General features: G+C 34.2%; 1 protein-coding gene across 2 annotated transcripts in view; it reads right to left on the bottom strand.

Moving 5' to 3' along the window:
• Positions 1-25339, bottom strand: part of LOC127698983 (alpha-soluble NSF attachment protein-like) — a 211242-nt gene that overhangs the window by 79104 nt on the left and 106799 nt on the right. For both annotated transcript variants that reach the window (XM_052202774.1, XM_052202775.1), the window contains exon 5: positions 7137-7214. In XM_052202774.1, the coding sequence (XP_052058734.1) occupies positions 7137-7214 (78 nt within the window). The remainder of the gene's footprint in view (positions 1-7136; positions 7215-25339) is intronic.

Raw genomic sequence — 25339 nt, 5'->3', positions numbered from 1 at the left:
TTGTTGCAGGTGAGAAAGCAGGCAAGAATAAGTTATGATAAATTTGACTGTTAACTGATGTTTTTGTTCATATAACTAGAGGCTCTAAAGAGCCAATGTGGCTCACCTAGGTCTATTTGCATCTTCAACAATGGACAGAAGATGCACATAGACCTTTCTCTAACATTGTGGACTAGAATAGAATTGATGACAAAAATAACGTTTTTGTTGATATTTTATTGCTGATGAATGAGTAAACAATGCAGGAATGAAGAATGTAGTAAAGTTCCAGTTGAAGTAGGGATATGTGCATGTTGATTCTATGGAAGAATTTCAGGACGTGTTTTTCGTCTGTATGTGGAGAGAAAATGCCTTATTCTTTATTTTGAAATAAACATTTAAAGGCTAAAATCAACGTTTATTGGTACTCATAATTATGTATGGTAGTAAAAACCAGTAATTCTAAATATTAGCTTGCTTTATATACATATTCAAGTTATGATTTCATGTCTAACCAAAAAGGATGTCTGTTGGTTGATATTAAACTTCATATGTACAAGGAAACCAGAGTGCATATGCTGAAATGTCTCGCCAGTTTAATTTTTTCCATATACCAAATATTGCTTGTAGTATCTAAATATAAAAATATCAGGAAAGCTTTACATGATCAAAGACTGTGAAATTGGGTATAGGGTCAGATGACAGATGTCAGACTATAAAGTTTTGTATTTTTGGTATATATCCCATATTCTGTCTACTTAGTACCTTCAGATGAATCCACAGAACAAATATCATCGACCTACCATGTATAGTTACTGAGAAACTGACCTAATCATAAAAACTATACCTCCTCACTGGACCGTGAAAATATGTCTAAGGATGGGTGACAGGTGACAAACTCATTGACCTTCCATGTACAGTTACTGAAAAACTGACCTAATCACCAAAACTTGCATTGTGTATAAGTTTCATAACATTTGGTTGAGGCAAACTTTAGTTAGAGAACGGAAACTAAAAATTTTGGAATTTTTCCATTAATTTAGGGGCATAACTCTAGAACGGTTAAAGTGACGCCACCAAAATTCAAACTTGATCTGTATTTCGTAGTAATAAGCATTGTGTATAAGTTTCATACCATTTTGTTTAGGCAAACTCAAGTAAGAGAACAGAAACCAATTTTGGGACGTACGGATGTACGTACGTACTTACAGACGGACAAGGTTAAAACTTAATGCCCCCTCCGCTATGGCGTGGGCATAAAAATCAGTTGAAAAAGGCTTAATCATCAGATGGATACATATAGAAATACATCTAACAATAAAATGCTCCGCAGGGGGCAGCTTGATACGACCGCAGAGGTCGAACCCTGAACAGTTGGGGCAAGTATGGACACAACATTCAAGCTTGATACAGCTTTGCATTTGGATTGTGATTAAATATTTGACACAGCATAGGTTTCTGACACAGAATGAATGTGGTCTAAGAACTTAAAAATTTTAAATTGGACATTCACCTATTATGGTCCAATATCCAAAATCTAAATACATGGTTAGATTCAGCATATCAAAGAACCCCAAGAATTCAATTTTTGATGAAATCAAACAAAGTTTAATTTTGGACCCTTTCGACCTGAATGTGGACAAAGTTAATAACGGGGCCCAAAAATCAAAAATCTAAATACATGGTTAGATTCAGCATATCAAAGAACCCCATATATTCAATTTTTGTTGAAATCAAACAAAGTTTAATTTTGGACCCCGATTTGGACCAACTTGAAAACTGGGCCCATAATCAAAAATCTAAATACATGTTTAGATTCAGTATATCAAAGAACCCTACGAATTCAATTTTTGTTAAAATCAAACTAAGTTTAATTTTGGACCCTTTGGACCTTAATGTAGACTTATTTAGAAACGGAACCAAAAATTAAGAATCTAAATACACGGTTAGATTCGGCATATCAAAGAACCCCAATAATTCAATTTTTGATGAAATCAAACAAAGTTTAATTTTGGACCCTTTGGACCTCAATGTGGACCAATTTAAAAACTTGGCCCAAAATCCAAAAACTAAATACACGGTTAGATTCAGCATATTAAAGAACCCCAAGAATTCAAGAATAAAACCCCATTGAAATTGGTCAAGAAATAAGCAATTTATACGAAGTATCTTCATTTGCACAATACTGTGCAATTAAATATTTCTTGCTATTGCGCAATACTGTACAATTGACAATTTCTTGCTATTGCGCAATATTGTGCTATTGGATATTTCTTGCTATTGCGCAATGCTGTGCAATTGAAGATTTCTTGCTATTGCGCAATACTGTGGAATTGAAGATTACTTGCTATTGTGCAATACTGTGCAATTGAAAATTTCTTGCTATTGCACAATACTTATTATATAATAATTTACACATCCTGTTTGGTGTGTATCTCCTACCATATCATTATTATTTGCTTTTAAATAAAAATCAGAAATAACCAACTTAAAATGGAAAATTTTAAAAGAAAATATAGGAAAAAAGAAAAATAAAATGCTCCGCAGGGCGCAGCTTGATACGACCGCAGAGGTCGAACCCTGAACAGTTGGGGCAAGTATGGACACAACATTCAAGCTTGATACAGCTCTGAATTTGGATTGTGATTAAATATTTGACACAGCATAGGTTTCTGACACAGAATGAATGTGGTCTAAGAACTTAAAAATTTTAAATTGGACATTCACCTATTATGGTCCAATATCCAAAATCTAAATACATGGTTAGATTCAGCATATCAAAGAACCCCAAGAATTCAATTTTTGATGAAATCAAACAAAGTTTAATTTTGGACCCTTTTGATCTCAATGTGGACAAAAATGATAACAGGGCCCAAAAATCAAAAATCTAAATACATGGTTAGATTCAGCATATCAAAGAACCCCATATATTCAATTTTTGTTGAAATCAAACAAAGTTTAATTTTGGACCCCGATTTGGACCAACTTGAAAACTGGGCCCATAATCAAAAATCTAAATACATGTTTAGATTCAGCATATCAAAGAACCCTAAAAATTCAATTTTTGTTAAAATCAAACTAAGTTTAATTTTGGACCCTTTGGACCTTTATGTAGACCAATTTGAAAACGGAACCAAAAATTAAGAATCTAAATACACGGTTAGATTCGGCATATCAAAGAACCCCAATAATTCAATTTTTGATGAAATCAAACAAAGTTAAATTTTGGACCCTTTGGACTTCAATGTGGACCAATTTAAAAACGGGGCCCAAAATCCAAAAACTTAATACACGGTTAGATTCAGCATATTACAGAACCCCATATATTCAATTTTTGTTGAAATCAAACAAAGTTTAATTTTGGACCCCGATTTGGACCAACTTGAAAACTGGGCCCATAATCAAAAATCTAAATACATGGTTAGATTCAGCATATCAAAGAACCCCATATATTCAATTTTTGTTGATATCAAACAAAGTTTAATTTTGGACCCCGATTTGGACCAACTTGAAAACTGGGCCCATAATCAAAAATCTAAATACATGGTTAGATTCAGCATATCAAAGAACCCCATATATTCAATTTTTGATGAAATCAAACAAAGTTTAATTTTGGACCCTTTTGATCTCAATGTGGACAAAGTTGATAACGGGGCCCAACAATCAAAAATCTAAATACATGGTTAGATTCAGCATATCAAAGAACCCCATATATTCAATTTTTGTTGAAATCAAACAAAGTTTAATTTTGGACCCCGATTTGGACCAACTTGAAAACTGGGCCCATAATCAAAAATCTAAATACATGGTTAGATTCAGCATATCAAAGAACCCCATATATTCAATTTTTGTTGAAATCAAACAAAGTTTAATTTTGGACCCCATTTTGGACCAACTTGAAAACTGGGCCCATAATCAAAAATCTAAATACATGGTTAGATTCAGCATATCAAAGAACCCCATATATTCAATTTTTGTTGAAATCAAACTAAGTTTAATTTTGGACCCTTTGGACCTTTATGTAGACCCAATTTGAAAACAGAACCAAAAATTAAGAATCTAAATACACGGTTAGATTCGGCATATCAAAGAACCCCAATAATTCAATTTTTGATGAAATCAAACAAAGTTAAATTTTGGACCCTTTGGACCTCAATGTGGACCAATTTAAAAACGGGGCCCAAAATCCAAAAACTTAATACACGGTTAGATTCAGCATATTAAAGAACCCCAAGAATTCAAGAATAAAACCCCATTGAAATTGATCAAGAAATAAGCAATTTATAAGAAGTATCTTCTTTTGCACAATACTGTGCAATTGATTATTTCTTGCTATTGCGCAATACTGTACAATTGACAATTTCTTGCTATTGCGCAATATTGTGCTATTGGATATTTCTTGCTATTGCGCAATACTGTGCAATTGAAGATTTCTTGCTATTGCGCAATACTGTGCAATTGAAGATTTCTTGCTATTGTGCAATACTGTGCAATTGAAAATTTCTTGCTATTGCACAATACTTATTATATAATAATTTACACATCCTGTTTGGTGTGTATCTCCTACCATATCATTATTATTTGCTTTTAAATATAAATCAGAAATAACCAACTTAAAATGGAAAATTTTAAAAGAAAAAAAAAAGGAAAAAAAGAAAAAAAAAAATCCCCCCCCAAAATTTTTTGAACCCCCTTATGATTCATCACCCCCAAACTCAATCTCAGCCTTCCCTTTGTGGTATGGTACCTTGCAGTACAATTTCAGAGAGATCCATACACTTGAACACAAGTTATTGTCTGGAAACTAGAAAAATGCTTATTTTTGGCCCCTTTTTGGCCCCAATTCCTAAACGTTTCGGGCAATTACCCCCAAACTCAATTCCAGCTTTCCCTTTGTGATATGGAACCTTGTAGTACAATTTCAGAAATATCCAAACACTTACACACAAGTTATTGTCATGAAACTAGAAAAATGCTTGTTTTTTGCCCCTTTTTTGGCCCCTAATTCCTAACATTTTGAGGCAATTACCCCCAAAATCAATTACAGCCTTCCCTTTGTGATATGGAACCTTGTGGTACAATGTCAGAGAGATCCATACACTTACACACAAGTTATTGTCTGGAAGTTACAAAAATGCTTATTGTTGGCCCCTTTTTGGCCCCTAATTCCTTAACTGTTGGTACCATAACCCCCAAAATCAATCCCAACCTTCCATTCATGGTATTGAACCTTATGGTAAAATTTCATGGAGATCCATTCACTTAAACTAAAGTTAGAGTGCGAAAACCAATGTGTCTTCGGACGACGCCAGACGACGCCGGACGACGACGCCAACGTCATACCAATATACGACCAAAAAATTTTCAATTTTTGCGGTCGTATAAAAAGGAGAAAAAAAAATCCCCCCCATCCCAAATTTTTTGAACCCCCTTATGATTCATCACACCCAAACTCAATCCCAGCCTTCCCTTTGTGGTATGGTACCTTGCAGTACAATTTCAGAGAGATCCATACACTTACACACAAGTTATTGTCTCGAAACTAGAAAAATGTGTTTTTTGGCCTCTTTTTTGCCCCAAATTCCTAAAATATTGAGGCAATTACCCCCATCATCAATCCCAGCCTTCCCTTTGTGGTATGGTACCTTGCAGTACAATTTCAGAGAGATCCATACACTTGAACACAAGTAATTGTCTGGAAACTAGAAAAATGCTTATTTTTGGCCCCTTTTTGGCCCCCAATTCCTAAACGTTTCGGCAATTACCCCCAAACTCAATTCCAGCTTTCCCTTTGTGATATGGAACCTTGTAGTACAATTTCAGAAAGATCCATACACTTACACACAAGTAATTGTCATGAAACTAGAAAAATGCTTGTCTTTTGCCCCTTTTTTGGCCCCTAATTCCTAAAATTTTGAGGCAATTACCCCCAAAATCAATCCCAGCTTTCCTTTTGTGGTATGGAACCTTGTGGTACAATGTCAGAGAGATCCATACACTAACACACAAGTTATGTCTGGAAGTTACAAAAATGCTTATTTTTGGCCCCTTTTTGGCCCCTAATTCCTTTACTGTTGGTACCATAACCCCCAAAATCAATCCCAACCTTCCTTTTGTGGTATTGAACCTTGTGGTAAAATTTCATAGAGATCCATTCACTTAAACTAAAGTTAGAGTGCGAAAACCAATGTGTCTTCGGACGACGCCTGACGACGCCAGACGACGACGACGACAACTACGACGACGCCAACGTCATACCAATATACGACCACAAAAATTTTGTTGCGGTCGTATAAAAACACAGAGTGGACCAAGTGTAACTTTTCGATCTCGAAAAGCTGATAACAATTTTCATCCATTAGTTGGTCTGGTAATCTGTACAGCTGATGTAGCTATGTTTTTTTATTTACAATTTCGACAATCTCCTATAATCATATTTGTGGATGTACTTTCTTGACAGAATTTGTATATGCTTGACAGACTTGAACCTGTATAAAATAAATGGGGAATGTGTCCATGGGATACAGATGATGCCCCCACTTGCATATAAGGTTATAAAGGGACATAACTCAAGTACAGTAAAAGTGACGCCACCAAAATTCTAACTTGATCTGAGTTTTGTGGTAATAAGCATTGTGCATAAGTTTCATAACATTTGGTTGAGGCAAACTAAAGTTAGAGAATGGCAACAAAAAATTCAGCAATTTTTCTATTTGTAAAGGGGCATAACTCTAGAGTGGTAAAAGTGATGCCACCAAAATTTAAACTTGATCTGTGTTTTGTGGTAATAAGCATAGTGTATAAGTTTCATAACATTTGGTTGAGGCAAAACTGCATGTTTAGTTAAGTATTTTTAAAGTTTGATAAATATTTAAACTATTAAATTTTAAAAGCACATTTCAGAATTTAAAAATTTTGATTATTTGGTAAAATTTGCAAAATTTAAAAAAAAAAAATTTTTTGAATTGTTAATTGTTACCTGCATCACCTATAATAATGCCTGTAGTTCAAACTCGCAATGTGATTTCAAAGAAGATGATGAAAATGTAATAAAGTGATGGTTATGGCTCAATAAGCTCTATTTGCCAGGTAGAGCCCAGATGACTTAAAAAGGGTCTTTGTATGAGGGTGTGTGAATAAAATAATATTATAGTTACCTTATCTATATCAACTAACTCTGTTTCATATATTTCTGCAACAGACATGTGATGTTTTGCTGCTATTGAAAATCTACCCTGAAAATACATAAAAATATTAACACAAATTATAGGCAAGTGCATACATGCATATATATAAACAAGCATAATACACCCTCATTGAAATAGTTGTAAGAATAAAATGTGATATTTAGAAGGCATTTAATCATAAGCAAATAAAACTGCTCTGTAGAAAAACATGCCAGAGGATACAGTTAGGCATAATAATATTGCTTCAAAGGTGTCTTCCCGATTGTCCCACTTTTTAAAATTACAGGTAAAAAAGTAGTGAAATGATATGGAACATTCAGGAAGATCACGGTAGGTATAGTGTCCAGCTTAGATCGTGTTTTTTTTAGTGAATATCAGGTTTTTTCGAGTGATATTGCATGCGATCAGATCAATTTACTGCTATTTCGCGACTTTAATACTTTTATTCATCTTATTCTGAATGCTATACATGTTATGATCACAAACGTTGCACAATTTCCTTGTAATTCACTTACAATTCAGTATTTTATATTGTCTGTGTTTTTTCGAGAGCAATATTTAAATGGTCAAGGTTTTTTAACAGATGTTCCTGTTAATAAAAAAGAAGACATTCTTGGGCTTGAAACTGACTTTTTCTAGTTTTTAACTGTAATTTAGCAATGGACAATTTTAGATATTCTTAAGTCCCAATAAAATGCTTCGCTGAGCGCAGCTGGATACGACCGCAGAGGTCCAACCCTGAACAGTTGTGGCGAAAATGGACACAATATTCGCGCTTGATACAGGTCTGAATTTGGATTGTAATTAAATATTACACATGATAGGTTTCTGACACTGAATAACTGTAGTCAAAGAACTTACGGTAGAATTGGTTATATGATTTGAATTTATATTAAATTTTTGGCTTTTGTGCAATACACTATGCTGTTGCGAATTGACCCCCCCCCCCCCCCCCCCCCCCCAAAAAAATAAAAAAATTACCCCCCATTTTTTTTGCTTTTGTGAAATACATTATGCTGTTGCGTATTGCCCCCCCAAAGAAAAATAATTTTTTTACCCCCCTTTTTTTTGCCAAAATAACTAGAGGCTCTCAAGAGCCTGTGTCGCTCACCTGTATTTACTGATGCTTTGGAAATCATGTAAAATAAGGTTAAAATCATAATTAATAGTATTAGATATTAGATATTATAATGATATCTAAGATATTAACAAAAAACTGCAAAATTTCTGTAAAATTACTAACTCAGGGACAGCAAGCCAACATGGGTTGTCGGATTCGTCTGAAAATTTCATGGCAGATAAATCTAAATCTGATGAACATTTTTGCCACCTGTCAGATTTCCTCTAAATGCTTTAGTTTCAGAGATATAAACCAAAAACTGCATTTTACCCCTATGTTCTATTTTTAACCATGTCGGCCATGATGGTTGGAAGGTGTGGTCATTGGACAAATTTTTTAAACTAGATACCCTAATAATGATTAAGGCCAAGTATGGTTAAATTTGTCTCAGTAGTTTCAGAGAAGAAGATTTTTTGTAAAAGATTACAAAAATTTACGAAAAATTGTTAAAAATTGACTATGAAGGGCAATAACTCCTAAAGGGATTGACTGACATTTTTGGTCATGCGACTTATTTGTAGATCTTACTTTGCTGAACATTATTGCTGTTTACAGTTTATCTCTATCTATAATAATATTCAAGATAATAACCAATAAAATGCTCCGCAGGCGCAGCTTGATACGACCGCAGAGGTCGAACCCTGAACAGTTGAGGCAAGTTTGGACACAACATTCAAGCTTGATACAGCTCTGAATTTGGATTGTGATTAAATATTTGACACAGCATAGGTTTCTGACACAGAATGAATGTGGTCTAAGAACTTAAAAATTTTAAATTGGACATTCACCTATTATGGTCCAATATCCAAAATCTAAATACATGGTTAGATTCAGCATATCAAAGAACCCCAAGAATTCAATTTTTGATGAAATCAAACAAAGTTTAATTTTGGACCCTTTTGACCTCAATGTGGACAAAGTTGATAACGGGGCCCAAAAATCAAAAATATAAATACATGGTTAGATTCAGCATATCAAAGAACCCCACATATTCAATTTTTGTTGAAATCAAACAAAGTTTAATTTTGGACCCCGATTTGGACCAACTTGAAAACTGGGCCCATAATCAAAAATCTAAATTCATGTTTAGATTCAGCATATCAAAGAACCCTAAGAATTCAATTTTTGTTAAAATCAAACTAAGTTTAATTTTGGACCCTTTGGACCTTAATGTAGACCAGTTTGAAAGCGGAACCAAAAATTAAGAATCTAAATACACGGTTAGATTCGGCATATCAAAGAACCCCGATAATTCAATTTTTGATGAAATCAAACAAAGTTTAATTTTGGACCCTTTGGACCTCAATGTGGACCAATTTAAAAACGGGGCCCAAAATCCAAATACACGGTTAGATTCAGCATATTAAAGAACCACAAGAATTCAAAAATAAAACCCCATTGAAATTGGTCAAGAAATAAGCAATTTATACGAAGTATCTTCTTTTGCACAAGAATATTTCTTGCTATTGCGCAATACTGTACAATTGACAATTTCTTGCTATTGCGCAATATTGTGCTATTGGATATTGCTTGCTTTTGCGCAATACTGTGCAATTGAAGATTTTTTGCTATTGCGCAATACTATGCAATTGAAGATTTCTTGCTATTGTGCAATACTGTGCAATTGAAAATTTCTTGCTATTGCACAATACTTATTATATAATAATTTACACATCCTGTATGGTGTGTATCTCCTACCATATTATTATTATTTGCTTTTAAATATAAATCAGAAATAACCAACTTAAAATGGAAAATTTTAAAGGAAAAAAAAAAGGGAAAAAAAAAAATCCCCCCCCCCCCCCAAATTTTTTGAACCCCCTTATGATTCATGACCCCAAAACTCAATCCCAGCCTTCCCTTTGTGATATGGAACCTTGTAGTACAATTTCAGAAAGATCCATATACTTACACACAAGTTATTGTCCTGGAACTAGAAAAATGCTTGTTTTTTACCCCTTTTTGGCCCCTAATTCCTAAAATATTGAGGCAATTACCTCCTAAATCAATTCCAGCCTTCCCTTTGTGGTATGGTACCTTGCAGTACAATTTCAGAGAGATCCATACACTTGAACACAAGTCATTGTCTGGAAACTAGAAAAATGTGGTTTTTTGCCCCTTTTTGGCCCCCAATTCCTAAATGTTTCGGGCAATTACCCCCAAACTCAATTCCAGCTTTCCCTTTGTGATATGGAACCTTGTAGTATAATTTCAGAAATATACAAACACTTAGACACAAGTTATTGTCATGAAACTAGAAAAATGCTAGTTTTTTGCCCCTTTTTTGGCCCCTAATTCCTAAAATTTTGGGGCAATTACCCCCTAAATCAATTCAAGCATTCCCTGTGTGATATGGAACCTTGTGGTACAATTTCAGAGAGATCCATACACTTGAACACAAGTTATTGTCTGGAAACTAGAAAAATGCTTATTTTTGGCCCCTTTTTGGCCCCTTATTTCTAAACGTTTCGGGCAATTACCCACAAACTCAATTCCAGCTTTCCCTTTGTGATATGGAACCTTGTAGAACAATTTCAGAAAGATCCATACACTTACACACAAGTTATTGTCATGAAACTATAAAAATGCTTGTTTTTTGCCCCTTTTTTGGCCCCTAATTCCTAAAATTTTGATCCAATTACCCCAAAATCAATCCCAGCATTCCTTTTGTGATATGGAACCTTGTGGTACAATGTCAGAGAGATCCATACACTAACACACAAGTTATGTCTGGAAGTTACAAAAATGCTTATTTTTGGCCCCTTTTTGGCCCCTAATTCCTTTACTAATGGTACCATAACCCCCAAAATCAATCCCAACCTTCCTTTTGTGGTATTGAACCTTGTGGTAAAATTTCATAGAGATCCATTCACTTAAACTAAAGTTAGAGTGCGAAAACCAATGTGTCTTCGGACGACGCCGGACGACGACGACAACGACAACGACGACGACGACGCCAACGTCATACCAATATACGACCACACAAATTTTTTTGCGGTCGTATAAAAACAGAAGGGAGCTCACGTAAGTAGATACAAACAATTCACCAAGAGTTCATGAAAACTGCTCAAAGCATTTTTGAGTTATTTCCGAAAACTGGGAAATCCCCCTTTTTTAGTGAATAAAACGCCATAACTCGGAAACGTAAATTCTAAAATTTATAAAAATTGAAAGGGAGCTCAAGTCAATGGATATAAACAATTCATCAAAGTTTCATGAAAACTGCTCACAGCATTTTGAGTTATTGTCCGAAAACTGGAAAATCCCCCTTTTTTAATGAATTAAACCCCGCAACTCGGAAACGTAAAATCTAAAATTTATAAAAATCGAAAGGGAGCTCACGTCAATAGATATAAGCAGGTCACCAAAGTTTCATGTAAATTGGTTAAAGCATTTTTGAGTTATTGTCGGACATGTTGACGATGGACGGACGGACAGACGGACGGACAACGGTATACCATAATACGTCCCGTAAACGGGTGTATAAAAATGAAAACAACACTTTATAAATTTCATGCGTTCGAAGCGCTTTTCTGGATTTACCTTCATCCGGAACGCTCGAAGCCGAATATTTTAAAGCCAAGGGTGTAGAAGAACCGAAACATTTGTAGAGCTTTATGACCAAAGGGACCTAAACAATAGCCAAATCCATCTAAGGTCAACTTTGCCTGATGGAATTGAAACCTTAGTTTCTTTATGATTTTTAAATTTATAAACGGACAATTTTTAATGATTGATTGTTGGTTGCTAAACGTCCAGTGGAAAAAATATTCAATGCATATTCAAGACGAGAACAAATTAATTATAAAGTAGGATCTGTAACAGAGGACGTGCAGGATGAAGGTCGGTAAATTTAGACTGTCACTGAAAATTAGGGTATATTGGATATGGACAGAAATTTTGCCTTGCAACAAGCCACCTATGGACCCCCTTAACGTGCAGTGAGCGTGAAACTCTCTCCACACGCCCCATTCTGACCGGACGTAGCTGTGTACTTGAACATCCTGCACAAACGGATGCCGCACTTTGGCAAGAGTTTTACTGCCAGTTGGAAGAGGACCTAAGTGACTATTTTTCTATTGCCCAGTCACCCTTGGAGATAAACAATTTTAGAAAGGTTTGTTATAAATCATATCAGTACCGAAATGCTAACTTGATCTGAAACTTGTCTTGGTAAACTATATACAAATATCAGGTCAATATCTTCAAGCATGAAGAGAAAAAGGGCAGAAAACTGATAACTTGTGTGAATTTTTTAAGTCCAAGGACCATAACTCTGCACAAAATCATCAGACCGGAACAAAATTCTAACTTGATCTGTAACTAGTCATGATACAACTATATAACAAATATCAAATCAATATCTTCAAGCATGAAGAAAAAAAGTGTGTAAAACTGATTTGCCGGACTGAGGGATCGACAGACAGACAGACAGACAGAGTGCAAACCTATAGTACCCTTTGACTTTGTCGGTAGGGGACTAACATCTAACCCCCTTGTTTTATTAATTTTGCATTTACATTGTGTCATAGATCAAATTTATTCGTTCAGTGTATGTTCACTTGTTTTTGTTAATATGTTTTTTGATTGAGTTAAGCCATTTCAATTGATATTTTATAGTGTGTCTTTCTATGTTGTGATGCTACACTATTGTTTCAGGTAGGGTGAAGGTTGGCGCCTATTAAAACGTTTAAACCTGCTGCATTTGTTTGCACCTGTCCTAAGTCAGGAACCTGATGTTCAGTGGTTGTCGTTTGTTGATGTGATTCATAAGTGTTTCTCGTTTTTTATATAGATTAGACCGTTGGTTTTCCTGTTTGAATGATTTAACACTAGTCATTTTGGGGCCCTTTATAGTTTGCTGTTCGGTGTGAGCCAAGGCTCCATGTTGAAGGCCGTACTTTGACCTATAATGGTTTACTTTTACAAATTGTGACTTGGATGGAGAGTTGTCTTATTAGCACTCATACCACATCTTCTTATATCTAATAAAACATATTACCATCAAGATACATAGTAAATGAAACATTTAAGATGTATTTTCTGTTAAAATAAATGGGGAATGTGTCCATGGGACACAGATGATACCCCTGCTTGCAAATAACCTTATAAAGAACTGTAAAAGTGAAGCTACCCAAAGGAGTAGGTCCGGTAAGGGCCGATTTTGGCCCCAAATTTCAGGTTCATCTGATGAAAGATTTTGGACACTTTTTAAACACTTAAGTGTCTACTTTAGTAGAATCAATTTATTTATGTGAAAGATTTGAACTGATTTAGTCATTAAAGACGTTCATATTCAAGCTTAAATGTTATAAATCTATCAAATATGCCAGAATATGTCACTTTTCAGATGGTTTTTGTCAAAAATGAAAGTGGCCGCATCCGTGTTCATCCTCAACCTTTATATATGGTATGTATTATCATCAAATACAACTTACATTTAAATATTAAGAATGAACACAAATGCGGCCACTTCCATTTAAGACGGAAACGCCTAAAAATTAACTCAAATGCAAAAATTATGAAGATTTCAGTAATTTAGCATGACTTAATGATGCTAGTACCCGATAAATATGCATTGTATTATCAAAAACAGCCCATAAGTATGTAACAGAAGTATTCTAATTTCCAATGAAAAGCTAAAAGTTTACATTTTAACAATTTTGTAAAACTGCTATATTTTGGGGCCAAAAAGGGGTCTTACTGAACCTACTCCTTTGTACTTGATCTGAGTTTTGTGGTAAAAAGCATTGTTTATAAGTTTCATAACATTTGGTTGAGGCAAACTTAAGTTAGAGAACGGAAACGAAAAAATTCAGCAATTTTTCCATTTGTAAAAGAGCATAACTCTAGAACGGTAAAAGTGACGCCACCAAAATTCTAATTTGATCTGTGTTTTAGTTTAAACATATTTTATTGTACAAAACAAATGGATTAGACACAAGTTTTTCAACTTAGTTCCGTCTTCTCTGTGTTTTGTGGTAATTAGCATTGTGCATAAGTTTCATAACATTTGGTTGAGGCAAAATAAAGTTAGAGAACGGAAACGAAAAATTCAGCAATTTTTCCATTTGTAAAGGGGCATAACTCTAGAACGGTAAAAGTGACACCACCAAAATTCAAACTTGATCTGTGTTTTGTGGTAATAAGCATTGTCTATAAGTTTCATAACATTTTGTTGAGGCAAACTAAAGTAAGGGAACGGAAACGAAAAATTCAGCAATTTTTCCATTTGTAAAGGGGCATAACTCTAGAACGGTAAAAGTGACGCCACCAATATTCAAACTTAATCTGTGTTTTGTGGTAATAAGCATTATGTATAAATTTCATAACATGTGGTTGAGGCAAACTCAAGTTAGAGAACGGAAACCAATTTTGGGACGTACGTTCGTACATACAGAAGGACAAGGGTAACACTTAATGCCCCCTGGGCATAAAAACATACATTTACCCTTTTTTCAAACTATCTTCTTTTTTTATATGTGTATGTATGTCTTAATCTAACATATCTGAGCTAACATAGAGATTGTTTACTTCACTAAATATTTACTGTATAAAATCCATTTCGGTACACTGTCACTAACATGAAGAATACAAATGAAGATAACTTTTATGAAATGTACGTGTTAAAGTAATACAGCATTATCAAACTGGTTTAATGCATTGTTTCGTGTTTTGAAAAGTACTTGATTTGGACCTTTTCATTTTTTTTAAAATATAAATGCACCGACATATTACATTTTAAGCCATAGGAATTTTTTTTTCACTCAATAAAACAAGGATGCACTCGAAAAAACACAGACTGCTCTCCAAAAAAACGTGGACATATCAAAATGAATTTACTCTCCAAAATGTCCTTTTCATTGCAAAAATAAGAATTTTTGTAAAGTGTCTGTATATCTAAGTATATATATATTCCATGTATCCGTTTCCATTGACATGTGTAATATATTTGCTATATAATAATACAATCCAGTTTCTATAACTAATTTATTAACAAGTACATCGTTTGATGGTCAGACTACAGAATGACAACATGTGTATAAGAACTTCAATTGATCTATTTAATTATGTTTATTCAAGAACGTGCAGACATGTGAGAGTTGCTGATCTGTCAATTATAATTACTGTAACAGATGATACTGTAATAAAGTGCGGTGAACTTTATAACACTTCTCCGGCCTTAGATTAAAACAAATTTAAAAACAAATTAACTCAATTACAGAAAATTAATGTCTTTTCACGGCTACTGATTGATAAGTCCATATCAGATTGAAAACAAATAAAAATGTCAGATCACAAAGATTCATTCGTTAAAGTTTGTCTGCACTGAAACTATAATGTCCTCCTAAGAAAATAAAATAAAAATGTTCGCACTGGTCTTGTTGTTATTTCTTACACTAAATGATATGTACACACATGCACTGCGAAGTACTTAATGCACTTCAAACGGTTGTGAGGATTATTATGCCTCTTTATAAATCAACAATTTAATTCAACACAAAATCCTTAAAATGCGATGGTTCTTTTCTTATTCTCTTCGGATAGCGTGGTTCCATTTGTTCATTCATGTTTGATGGTTTCTCGATTTGCGGTTGTTCGGTCTCAGGAGTACTTATCGGTATAGTTATTTCTGGCTCAAACAATTCACTGTCATTGTCACATTTTTCTTCATTTTCGTTGTTTGTGCAATCAAACTTTCGTACTCTGATGTGATCAATATGTCTACGAATGACACGTCCATCTGGCAATTTGATATGAAATGAGAGTGGTTCTGATTGTTTTATAACTTCTCCCGGAATCCATTTAATCTTTGAACCAATTGCGAAATTTCGGGCAAATACTCCCTGTCCTACATTAATTTGTCTGTTCACAGATTTCTTGTCGTGATAATGTTTTTGATTTTGTTGTCTCTCCTGAACTCGCTTCTCGATATTTGGAAAAACTAAATCTAGACGTGACTCGAGTTTCCTTTTCATCAGCAATTCTGATGGTGCCAATCCTGTCGTTGTTTGTGGCGTAATATGGTAGTTGAAAAGAAAACGGTTTAACTTTTCCTGGACAGTTCCTTCTTTGATTTTCTTCATACCTTCTTTGAAACTCTGAACTGCTCGTTCAGCACAACCATTACTAGCTGGATGCCACGGCGCGGAAGTGCGATGTTCAATTCCATTTGATTTCACATAATCGGCGAATTCCTTACTAGTAAATGCGGCTCCATTATCACTAATAATGAGATCACATAATCGGAAGCAAGTTAACTCGTACCATTGTTAACTCGTACCACGTAAGCTCGTACCAAAAAAGTTAATTCGTACCAACGTAAACTCGTACCACTGGGAAGTCGTACCAATCAGAACTCGTACCACTGCAAACTCGTACCATTAAAAATATTCAAAAATACGAATGTTTTATGATTTTTTTTTTTGGTAAACTAAATAAAAAAAGTTGAATTACTTGAATTTTATACTAGATTTTAATGAAAACTTAGACAAAAATACGAATGTTTTTATGATTATTTTTTTTTTAAGCTTTATACAAAAAATTAAAATATCTTTGAATTTTATACCAGATTTTAATGAAAACTTAGACAAAAATACGAATGTTTTTATGATTATTTTTTTTTTTAAGCTTTATACAAAAAATTAAAATATCTTTGAATTTTATACCAGATTTTAATGAAAACTTAGACAAAAATACGAATGTAATTTCTTAATTACCATGCTTATACATATATTAAATTCCTTTGATTGTGTGATTATTGGTTGATTATTAACTAATCAACTTGTTTAATCATATTAGCATGATCATATTCTGCTAAAATGTGCTGAATATTGTATAAAAATAAATTTCATACTTTCTAACTGTTGGTCATAAACAATTTTAAACCTTTAAAACACAATAAATAAATTCTTTCATTAAATAAAATTCCTTTTAGAACCAATAGAAAAATACTATTCAATGTTACTGATTTGGAATGATTAAAAATTAAGTCAAATAGTTGTCAGTAAAAGTTTAAAAAAGAGTCTATTCAAGGGAGACAACAGAGCCAATCTGCCACGGTTTTCTCTATCCAATTAGACAAGGAAAATAAGCTACAAATTGGTCATTGTAATTTCAAATTATATACATTTTACAGACTTAAGAGGTATTGAGTGAAATTAAAGTATATATTCATCATTAAACACCATTTGAATGCATTTAAATAAGTTGGTACGAGTTTACAATGGTATGAATTTACCGTGGTACGAGTTAGTAGTGGTACGAGTTTGCATTGGTACGAGTTTTTTTTAGTGGTACGAGTTGACATTGGTACGAGTTTACAATGGTACGAGATAACTATAATTCACATAATCCATGTGTTGCAAACGTTTGTTGAAGTTTTGCAATCGTAGCCTCGGATGTTGTAGAATTCATGACGTGTATGTCTATCCATTTTGAATACGCATCAACCATAATTAGAAATGATTTGTTCATGAATGGTCCTGCAAAGTCTATATGTATTCTTGACCACGAATGGCTCGGATAACCCCACGGATGTAACGGTGTAATGGTAATTTTCGGTTTTCCTGACAACTGTAACAGTTAACTACAGTTAATTCCAAGTCATTGTCCATTCCCGGCCACCATATATAGCTTCTTCCTAGACTTTTCATTCTAGAAATCCCTGGATGTCCTTGGTGTAATTCATTTAACATGGCCTCACGTCCTGGTTGTGGTATAATTATACTCTTCCTACCCACAATATGCATCCGTCCTGACTACACAGTTCATTTTTTCTACTATAATACGGTCTTATGTCTTCACTGGGACATTTTGACGGCCATCCATTCAAAATGTATCTAAGCACCATAGACAGTATTGTGTCTTTGCGTGTCCACTTTTGAATTTGTTTAGCATCAACTGGCGTAGTGGCTCAATGTTCCATTAATAATATAGTATCACCTGGCGTTGGTGTCTTTTCAATGTTTGTTTTCAGCGGTAGTCTACTTAGTCCATCCGCATTACCATTCAGACTCCCTTCTTTGTAAACAATCGTGTACTCATATGCAGCTAAAGTCAGTGCCCACCTTTGAATTCGAGATGCGGCCATTGTCGGTATAGGTTTAACTTCTCGAAATAAACCTATGAGCGGCTTGTGATCGGTTATGATTGTAACGGGGTGTCCATACAAATACTGATGAAATTTCTTGATACCAAATATTATGGCCAGACTCTCCTTCTCAAGAACGGAATAATTCTTCTCTGCTGATGTAAGTGTTCGAGATGTATAAGCTATTGGTTTGTCACTGCCGTCGTCCATTTTATGCGAAAGTACGGCCCCTACTCTATACGGAGATGCATCACATGCTAAGATTAATTTCTTTTTCGGATCGAAATGTACAAGTACTGATGCGGATTTCAACAGCTGTTTTGATTCTATGAACGCTTTTTCCTGTTCTTTTCCCCAACTCCATTTTGTGTCTTTCTGTAGAAGTACATGTAGCAGCTTTAATAAGTGAGACAAATTTGATAAAAATCTATTGTAATAGTTCAGCATTCCCAGATAAGCTTTCAATTCTGCCACGTTTGTCGGACTTGGGGCTTTATCTATCGCCTCAACTTTACTCTCCACTGGATAGATTCCGTGTTTGTTTATTTTAAATCCCAAATAAACAACTTCTTCGGCCATAAACACACACTTTTGTCTCTTTAACCGAATTCCTATTCTCTTGAATCTAGACAAAACCTCAGAAAGAGTACTTAGATGTTCCTCCCTTGTTTTACCCGTTATCAGTATATCATCTACTCGAACCAAAACATTTGAGATACCTTGAACAACATTTTCAAGTGTTCTCTGAAAAATACCTGGGCTGGACGCTACACCATACGGAAGTCTATTGTACCTGAATAAACCCTTATGCGTGTTTATAGTCACATACCTTTTACTGTCCTCATCAAGTTCAATTTGTTGGTATGCTTGATTCAAATCCAATTTTGTATATTCTTGTCCTCCTCCAAGCGTTGCGTATAAATCCTCAGTTTTAGGAATCGGATAATTATCCAACTTTGAAACGGCATTAACGGTTACCTTGTAGTCACCACAAATTCTAATAGATCCGTTCTCCTTAACTACAGGTACTATTGGAGCGGCCCAGTCGGAAAATTCCACTTGCTGAATTTGACCCTCCTTCTCAAGACTTTCAAGTTCCATCTCCACTTTATCCTTCAACGCATACGGCAAAGGGCGAGCCTTGAAATATTTCAGTACAGCACTCTCATCAACATAAATCTTGGCTTTCATGCCTTTTACAGTTCCAAGTTCATCTTTGAAAACCTCCTTATTTGCTTCCAAGATCACATTTAAATCACTCGGTTGATTATCAGTTCCAACGACGGAGAAAATATCCTTCCAATCCAGTCGGAGTTTGTTCAACCAGTCTCGGCCAAGTAAATTCGGACCTTTACGCTTCACTATCAGTATTGGCAATTTTGCGCTTTCCTTCTTGTAATTGACATTGACGATTGCACGTCCTATTACAGGAATCTGCTCTCCCATGTATGTTCGGAGTTTAGCACTTGTCGGTTCGATTCTGAATTTAGACTTGTATTCCTTGTAAGTATCCTCGCTCATGATAGAAACTGACGCTCCGGTATCTATCTCCATGGCTATTTCACATTCATTCACATTGATTTGCACTTTATATGCCTCATTAGATTTATTTCCAAAATGAAAAACTGAGTAAACTTCATTTTCACTTTCACTTTCGCTACTTTCATCCTGCTTCATGAAATGAGCACGTGGTTTAAAATGTGATTTGAACTCTCTGTGATTTTCACTTAAATTCCCATTGGCAGATTTGTTACGGCATTTTTGCGATATGTCCTTTCTTTTTACAACTGTGGCATTTTGCATCCTTAAACCTGCAATCGGCGGCTAAATGATTTCCTCCACACCGGTAACAATCTCCTTGTTTCGAATTTCCAGAGTTGTTTCTTGTATATGATTTTGAAACTTTGTTGACTTGTTTCTGAAATGTTGCATTTGTCCCACTCGCTTGGATGTCTTGTGCGTTCTTCTCAGCAGTCTCCATAGCGGTAGCAATTTCCAATGCCTTGTCAAAAGTTAAATTTGGCTCTGCTAACAGCCTTCTCTGTATGCGGTCACTCTTTATTCCGACAACTAACCTGTCTCGTAACATCGCGTTTAACGTGTCACCATAATTACAGTGTTCTGTCAGACTTCTTAGTGCTGCAATAAATGTCCTCACTGACTCATCGCTGTGTCTTGTTCTACTGTTAAATTTAAATCTTTGAATAATTTCTAATGGTACTGGATCTCGGTGGTCTTTCACTAGTTTTGTTAAATCGGCCAGTGATTTCGTTCCTGGTTTGGCTGGTGCTAATAAATCGCTTATTAATTTGTAGGTATTCTTCCCACATACACTTAAGAAAATATCCTTTTTCTGGTCTTCTTCGTCTATCTCATTAGCATTAAAATAATGTTCCATACGTTCTACATATTGTGTCCAATCTTCGGATTCATCAAAAGAGTCTAATTTCCCGTAAGTCGGCATTGTCACTTGTAGAAATTCACATTTATTTTAATATTCAGTTTTTTCCTCGTCGCCAAAATGTGTAATATATTTGTTATATAATAATACAATCCAGTTTCTATAACTAATTTATTAACAAGTACATCGTTTGATGGTCAGACTACAGAATGACAACATGTGTATAAGAACTTCAATTGATCTATTTAATTATGTTTATTTAAGAACGTGCAGACATGTGAGAGTTGCTGATCTGTCAATTATAATTACTGTAACAGATGATACTGTAATAAAGTGCGGTGAACTTTATAACAACATGTGTACAAAAAAGGCTTTAATCCATATTTTGGAATAAAGCATTGTAAAGCTAAATTAAACATTTTTAAAAGAAAATAATGTAGAGGTTGATAATATCTTTTTATCTCAAATACAAATTTACCTTCTATGATCTTGTATATAAGGTTCTAGCATCTTTTTTTACGTCTTACCAAAAAGGAAGTCTGTTTGTTTACATTTTTGATAATAATCACTCGAAAAAACATGGTCACGTACATGCACTTGATAAAACCCGATCAAATCACTCGAAAAAACACGATCCCAGCCAGACACTACACCTACTATTACAGGTAATTAATCATTGTAACTTATAAAATTTGAAATAAACATGCAGAAAAATTGGTATTTACATATTCTATTACATTTGTCATATTTTGTTAAACTACTGTTAAAATTAAGAACAATATAATACAACAAGAGTGCACACGCTGAAATGCTTTACTGACCATTGATTTAATGTTGATAGTCCTAAATATAAAGCTTTACTTCAAGTATCACATAAACTTAACATGATCCAAGAAAATGAGGTCAAGGTCTGATAAACCAAACCGAAAATACATGTACGCCTTACAATCATTCCATACACCAAATATAGTTGAGCTATTGCTTATAGTTTCCAAGAAACAAACTTAACCAGGGAAACTCAACATTGACCAATGAACCATGAAAATGAGGTCAAGGTCAGATGAACCATGTCAGACAGACATGTACACCTTTCAATCAATCTATGCATTAACTATAGTTGACCTATTGCTTATAGTATCTAAGAAACAAACTTAACCATGAAATATAAACATTGACCAATGAACCATGTAAATGAGGTCAAGGTCAGATGATAACTGCCAGACAGACATATACACCTTACAATCATTCAATACATCACATATAGTTGACCTATTGCTTAAAGTCTCAAGAAAAACAGACCAAAACACAAAAACTTAACACTGAGCAATGAACCGTTAAAATAAGGTCAATGTCAAACAAGAGGCTGTCACTCTGACAGCAAACTGGATTTCCTGCAGAGGTCGAACCCTGAACAGTTGAGCAAGTATGGACACTACATTTAAGCTTAAAACAGCTCTGAATTTGGATAGTGATTGAATATTTGACACAGCATAGGTTTGTGACACAAAATGAATGTGGACAAAGAACTGAAAAATTTGAAATTGGACATTTACCTATTATGGTCCAACATCCAAAATCTAAGTACAGTGTTAGAATCAGCATATCAAAGAACCCCAAGAATTCAATTTTTGATGAAATCAAACAAAAGTTTAATTTAGGACCCTTTGGACCTCAATGTGGACCAATTTGATAAAGGAGCCCAAAATCCAAAATCTCTAAATACATGGTTAGATTCAGCATTTCAAAGGACCCCATAAATTCAATTTTTGTTAAAGCCAAACAAAGTTTAATTTTAGACCCTGATTTGGACCAACTTGAAATCCAATATTTAAATACAGGTTTAGATTCAGCATTTGAAAGAACCCTATATATATTCAATCTATGTTGAAATGAAACAGTTTAATTTTATCCATATACTTATTAATTTTCTGTTCAAAGGGAAATAGCTCAAACTGAATAAATAATATAAAAAATAGTTATCTAAAATCAGATATGATGTTATTTATATCTGTTTTCAAATTATAATCAAAAATAGTTCTCTGAAATAAGATATGATTTAACCACTAAAACTTTGTTAAAATGAGCATATCAAAGAACTCCAAGAATTCAAGTTTTGATGAAATTAAACAAAAGTTTAATTTAGAACCCTTTGGAACTCAATGTGGTATTATCTAATTAATAATGAAAATAAATACAGGTTTAGATTCAGCATTTCAAAGAACCCTATATATATTCTATTTATGTTAAGGCGAAGTGTACGTAATTGCACGCCTCTAGCGGAATTCGGGATACAAAACGTGCATCGTTAGTTACGCAAGTTATCTCCCCTACTCCAAGAACGGGAAATGGGCACATGAAAGAGAAATCATCATTTTAATGACTTTATGCGGTCTATCCTGAACCCAAACAAGTATTCCTGTGCTATGTCAAAATTTCAAAGAAATTAGCGGACTCCAACCAGAAATCTTTTATAGTAGCCTATTGGGTGTTAGTCTGCAACTGTTTTTGTTTTAGCCTCAAGCAGGAGCGGGTACATAATACCGCTCGTATTTATTTCAACAGAAATCAAAAATAAATAAATAAACTAGTGACAATTCTGCTTCTAGTCGTATCATACTCGTTAAAATCAATCCAGAATTGACCCCACAATATCATTTGAATGAATAGTTACCTGTAAATCGCATGTAAATATGTATGTTGAACTAGAAAGGCGTTGGCATGTCCCGTTTTTTAAGCAATTGAAAATTTTAGGATAATTTAAATTTGTGTGAAAAGTATAAACGATACTAAAGGGTAATCGACCACACGTGAAACATTTTTAACATGTATACATAAGTGGAAGGACAAAGCTTACAGAAAAAAAAACGAACACAAAAATCAGATTCCGTCTACAAAACATTACACAGAAACTAAGAATTTAGCACTGTGACATTTATCTCAGAATAAGTAAATCATCTATCTCATCCGAATCTCAGTTCTCAAAGAGCAGAAAATAAACAGGTGTCTTCTATTCCGTCCGCATTTTTTTGGGAAAGTAAAATCTAAATTTAGAACCATGGTTGAAACTGAAACTACACATGTATGATAAAAATAGAACATGCAGTTTTTTTCTTGATCAAATTCCAATTTCGAAAGGATAGAGAAATTTGCATTCTTGTGTTGTTCTTTTGTGTATCATTCAGAAGTAGAGAATACAATTTTGAAGTAATTTTTCTTCTCAAGTCTCAATATTGAAGATTACTAGTATTATAGAATTATAGAGTATAAGGTATAGGGAAGAAGGGAGAGGGTGAAGAAAATAATGTTACTATGTCGGGGCCTTTTATAACCGACTAAACGTTAGGGATTTTTCTCATGGTTGATGGCTTTATGGTTGCCTATTATAATTGCTTATATCCACTTCATTCAATAAGGCAGCTGGGGTGTCAAAATTTTCGGCGATAAATGTTTCGTCAGCTTCTGTAAAAGACTTTTCGGTCAAAGTAATTTCAAATTTCAGTATAAAAACTGGGGATCGCAGACCTTGTTTTTTCGTAACAATACATTGAAAGTAACCACATTCAGGGTATTTTATTTTGTTTATATAGGGGAAACTTAAGTTTTCTTTATTGAAGAAACATTAAACGATAGAATTGTCTAAAATTCGAAGAGATAATCTCATTAATTAATACTTCTGAAATATATAATTATATATATATAAAAAAAAGGGGGGAGGGTCACGGGCCTAATTTTTCTTGAAAACAAATATTGATAGTTCAATCTTTAAATTTCAAGTTGTAGGTATTTTGTTGTATATTGAATGATACTTGGTAAACTATTTGTAAAACAAATAAGTAATTTTGCAACATGACCAGAAAGGACGCTCAGAAAAAATACACCCGATAGATCTACCTTAAACTGTGGCAAATAGTTGTCCAATTTGCAATGATACCACATCTCCTTATTTCTATATCACATTAAAAAACCCAATTTATTTGCATTAGATACAGGCACAATACGCAAGGAAAACTCATATAGCATTATATTATGAAAAGTCTCCTTGCCAACTTCCGAAGCAAGGTTGTCGGCTCTCCGAACTTTCTAGAGGTCCTGATTTTATTGCCGAGTTTATGAGCTTGGATTCTTGCTTAGAAGTGGTCTCCTTACATTATACTGGATACAATCTAATGAATTTACACTAGAAACATTTTTAGCATCATACTGGATGATTACATTATCATAACATCGCCCTTGGTACATTCGTATAGCATTACATACATACATTAGTATAGCATTACATACGTACATTCGTATATCATTACATAGGAACATTCGTATAGCATTACATACGTACATTTGTATAGCATTATATACATACATTTATTTCATGACACCAGTTCATTTATATCATGACACCAGTACATTTATATCATGACCGTGTGACCAGCAAATTTACAGCATATAACTATAATACACAAAGCTTTAGACTTAGACTTAACAATACCGCTTTAGCATTACAATATACCCAATGCTAAGGCATAACACAGGCAGTGATCTATGCAACGGGAAGTTAAATAAAA

This window comes from Mytilus californianus, unplaced genomic scaffold (assembly GCF_021869535.1).
Source record: "Mytilus californianus isolate M0D057914Y unplaced genomic scaffold, xbMytCali1.0.p SCAF_4, whole genome shotgun sequence".
NCBI lineage: Eukaryota > Metazoa > Mollusca > Bivalvia > Mytilida > Mytilidae > Mytilus > Mytilus californianus.
This window is presented reverse-complemented; position numbering and strand designations above follow the sequence as displayed.